The sequence below is a fragment of the Meleagris gallopavo genome, chromosome 1 (genome assembly GCF_905368555.1).
Source record: "Meleagris gallopavo chromosome 1, MGAL_WU_HG_1.1, whole genome shotgun sequence".
NCBI lineage: Eukaryota > Metazoa > Chordata > Aves > Galliformes > Phasianidae > Meleagris > Meleagris gallopavo.
This window is the reverse complement of record NC_139404.1, coordinates 102,280,303-102,284,270: the sequence shown is the minus strand read 5'-3', so window position 1 is coordinate 102,284,270 and position 3,968 is coordinate 102,280,303. Positions and strand designations below refer to the sequence as shown.

The window sequence follows — 3,968 nt, the reverse complement described above, 5'->3', positions numbered from 1 at the left end:
GGGGAATGGGAGGAGGTGGCGGCGGCGCATGCGCGTTGGGTGGGTCGCCGTAGCGGAGCGACGGTCGGGCGCTTGGAACGGGTGCAGGTGGGGGCGCAGTCCTGCCCACGGCAGTACGTTGGAGCTGGGTGGGCTTTGGGCTCCCTTCCAACCCAAAGCGTTCTGTGATTCGATCGTGTTCCATTAGAAATTAATGGAGTTGTCGCATGAACTTCATGCTTTGCCTAACATCTATGAATTGGTTTTGATGGAGTTGGTTTTAAAGACTAATTTGGCTTACATGCGGGTAGATGATTGACTTCTTCACATATTCTTTCCCCCTTCACGTTTATTTTTCTTTCTCCTCACTTAGGAAGCTGCAGAAATGACTAACCGGGAAGAAGCCGAGATACAAATATCGGAATTAGATTTACTCTCTAGCATGTTTCCGTATGAGGAAGAGTTCACTGTGACCGACCAGCTGGCTGTGGCAGAACTAAAGCACTTCGTTGAAAATGAGTCTGCAGAGATGCCATCTTCTAAAATTCAGTTTATACTGAATTTGAAGCCAGAGGACTCTAATGCCTCTATGGTATTATAACAATGTTTTGGAGAGAGTGTTTTTGTTATTTTATGATTTTTTTCTTTTTTTTCCTAAGACTATATTGTGAGACACCAAGGTTTCCTCAAACTTAACATGTGCATATTTGTTTTTAGGGAAAATTTTCTATGGTCTGTGCTTTGCCGTTTAAATATCCATCTGTTCTACCAGAAATTACCGTGAGGTATGTTGTAAAAATATTGCTAGTAAAAGTAATTAGAAGCTGTTGTAACATGTAAATAAAGATCTAATAGCAAAATACAGGTTTTTTTTTTTTTTTTTTTTTTTTGGGTAATTTACTATCAAATTATTCAAATTTATTCACTAGTCAGATTTAGCCAGGTGGACATTGGTGCTGAAGAAAGTCATATCTACAAGAATTTGATTTCATCAGTCACCTTGGCAGATAAGACAAAAATGGGAATAGTGAGGAGGATTCCATCTTCCATACAAAGGGGTTATGTGTAAATAGTGTTCATTGGTCTGATGTTCAAGCAGAGTACATTTTCCATTTTGACAAGGTTTAACACTCTTGCAAGGAGTGAAAAGTTACTCATGGTATTACTCTTTCTTGACCAAATGCTGTTACTGCCAGACCTCAAGTTTTTGATTTTTTTTTTTCTTGGACATTTCTCATTAAATGTCATTTTCTCTATTTTCTGTCATTGTGTGTTACAGAAAAGTAGTTCAGTCACCATGCCTCCTCCTTACGTGCTTTTTCCTTGATTCTGATTGTTAGTACTGTATCTGTATTCAAGACTTAGCACAGTAATTGAAAGCTTTTTATGACATTTATATCTCACATGACTTAAATGTCAATAGCAAGTGCATATGGCCTGATTTGTTTGGTAGCCTAAGTAAACTGTCTGAAAAAATATGGTAGTCTGTAAGCATATTACAACTCCTTTTTTCCTTTTTTTTTTTTTTTTTTCTTTTTTCCTTTTAGGTCACCATTATTGAGCCGCTCTCAACAAGCCCAACTGAATTCAGATCTAAAAACATATTTGATGCAGAACTGCAGTGGTGAGCCTTGCGTGTTGAGTGCCAGAGAATGGGTTAAAGACCAGGCAGCTGCTTACATTGACAGAGAACTTTCACCTTCCTCAGTGACGTCTAATGCTGTTCGGTCAGAGGATGTCATTTTCACTAGATTGTGGATCTATAGTCACCATATTTACAACAAGCAAAAAAGGAAGAATATTATAGAATGGTCCAAGGAACTCTCTCTGTCAGGATTTTGCATGCCTGGAAACCAGGTGTTGTTTGTGTAGAAGGTCTGCAAAGTAGCTGTGAAGAGTTCTGGTCAAGGTTAGCTTTTCTTTGTATTTAAATGCTGTTAATACTAAGAGTAATTTGTTTTTTTATGTTGTGTATATGGGCAGAAGATTTGACACCCAACCACCTTCCAGCCAATAAGGGTCTGCAAGGGTTGTAGTTTTTTTTTGTTTGTTTGTTTGTTGTTGTTGTTGTTATTGCTGTTTTTGTTTTTTTTCCCATAATGTGCTTGCAACTCAGTATCCACTGTAGTGGTGGTTATAGCAGTCAAAGCTACTAATACTGCACAGTGCACATATATTTCTGTTTTTATCTTGCTCTGTATTACAGAATTATAGCAATGGACAGCAGTATTCCATTCTTGTTAGATATGTACATGGTTATCTTGCTTTATGTTCATAATTTATTTTGCCCCCATCACTCATATAGGTACTACTACCTATATGAGGTAGTATTAGACTAAATGAACATAATTGTTTGATTAAAAGAATTTGACAGCACATAGTAAGAATGTTAGAATTCTTAGCACAGCAAGGCAGAAGTGAGCACTGAAGTTGAAACCACACCTTCATCAATTATACTGTGAGGAGACACATAAGAGTTCTTGAAGGAGATGAAACAAGCTGCTGCCTGTGGGAGTATTTACATGGGAGCAGTATTCCTATAACCAACTAAGGAACCATTACTTCTGTCATGATGTATGTAGGAAATAAATTTGTTGACTTTTGTGATAACTGCTAGTTCATACTATTTTTTAAAAGAGTCTGTATCTTATAGATAGGTTGACATTTCTCCATTTGCTTTCAGAATAAGAAGACTAACATGGAAAAGAATACTAATTCGGCACAGAGAAGATATTTCTTTGGAAGGTGGATGTCTTGCTGAGATTCAGAAACAAAGAAAGTTTTCCACTTTGGAAGAAAAATGTTTCGATGCACATGGTGCTAGAGGAAATCATATGGATTTGGGGCAGCTATATCAATTTTTAGAAGAAAAAGGATGTGCTGACATTTTTCAAATGTACTTTGGGGTTGAAGGGCATTAAATCATCACAGGTCCAACTGCCGACATTTCTAAGTTAATCTTCATAACAGATTTGTAAGCTTTTCTGCAACAGTTGATCAGAGAGGAAATTAGTGATTCTTTTTTAATGTGATGGATCCAGTTTTCTAAGAAAACAAGTATTCAATGACAGCTGAATAATGAAAATGACTGAATGAATGGACACCTGGATGCTTTCCTGTACGACCTGCTCTAGGGAACTGCTTTAGCAGGGGGCTGGACTCAATGATCTCCAGATGTTCCTTCCACCCCCAGTGATTCTATGAAGGTGTTATTACAGCTGCTGATTTTAAGGACTTTTGCATACACACCGAATTACAAAAACTATTTGGTAGCCTAATGGGTAGAGTTACAGAATGTGGAATTGTAGTGAGTGAGTATGTGAATAGGAAGAAGAGAAAAAGGTGTGTGCATTGGAAGAGAAGAAATAGGATGTTTACATGATTTATTACTGTTTACATGTGCTACACTCAGACTTCTCTAACAATGTCTTCTATCGATTTCTATATGAAAGTTTATGAAGCTGTGAAATCAGTTTTCATTTTTCAGGGGAAATTGTTCTAAGTTGAGGGAGGGAAGATTTAGGTTGGATGTCAGGGGGAAATTCTTTACAGAGAGTGGTGAGGTGCTGGCACAGGCTGTGGTTGTGGATGCCCCGTCCCTGGCGGTGTTCAAGGCCAGATTGGATGGGGCCCTGGGCAGCCTGGTCTAGTATTAAGTGCGGAGGTTGGTGGCCCTGCATGTGGCGGGGGGGTTGGAGATTCATCATCCTTGAGGTCCCTTCCAACCCTGACCATTCTGTGATTCTTAAAAAAAAGAAAAAAAGAGCAGACTCAGAAAAGCCTTATTTATACAGATAGAATTAGCTCGGATATCTTTTGTAGTGACAGTTCACAGTGATTTTGTTTGATACACAGAGATTTCCCCGGCTGAGAGTATGCAAATCGTCAAGCACTTTTAATTTTACACAGAACACAGCAGTTTTATAAAGGCCCCACGCGTCCTCTTCCAGGTGCGCGTACGTTCAGGCGTGAGGTGAAGGGGCGGGGCC

General features: G+C 39.0%; 1 protein-coding gene across 1 annotated transcript; it reads left to right on the top strand.

The window, feature by feature from the left end:
- Positions 1 to 88: 88 nt before the first annotated feature.
- Positions 89 to 3,448, top strand: RWDD2B (RWD domain containing 2B). The gene is given in 6 exon segments (XM_010722536.4): positions 89 to 113; positions 353 to 571; positions 697 to 764; positions 1,527 to 1,828; positions 1,831 to 1,888; positions 2,663 to 3,448. Coding segments are annotated over 5 exon segments (873 nt in total). The 5' UTR covers positions 89 to 113; positions 353 to 364; the 3' UTR covers positions 2,901 to 3,448.
- Positions 3,449 to 3,968: the final 520 nt, after the last annotated feature.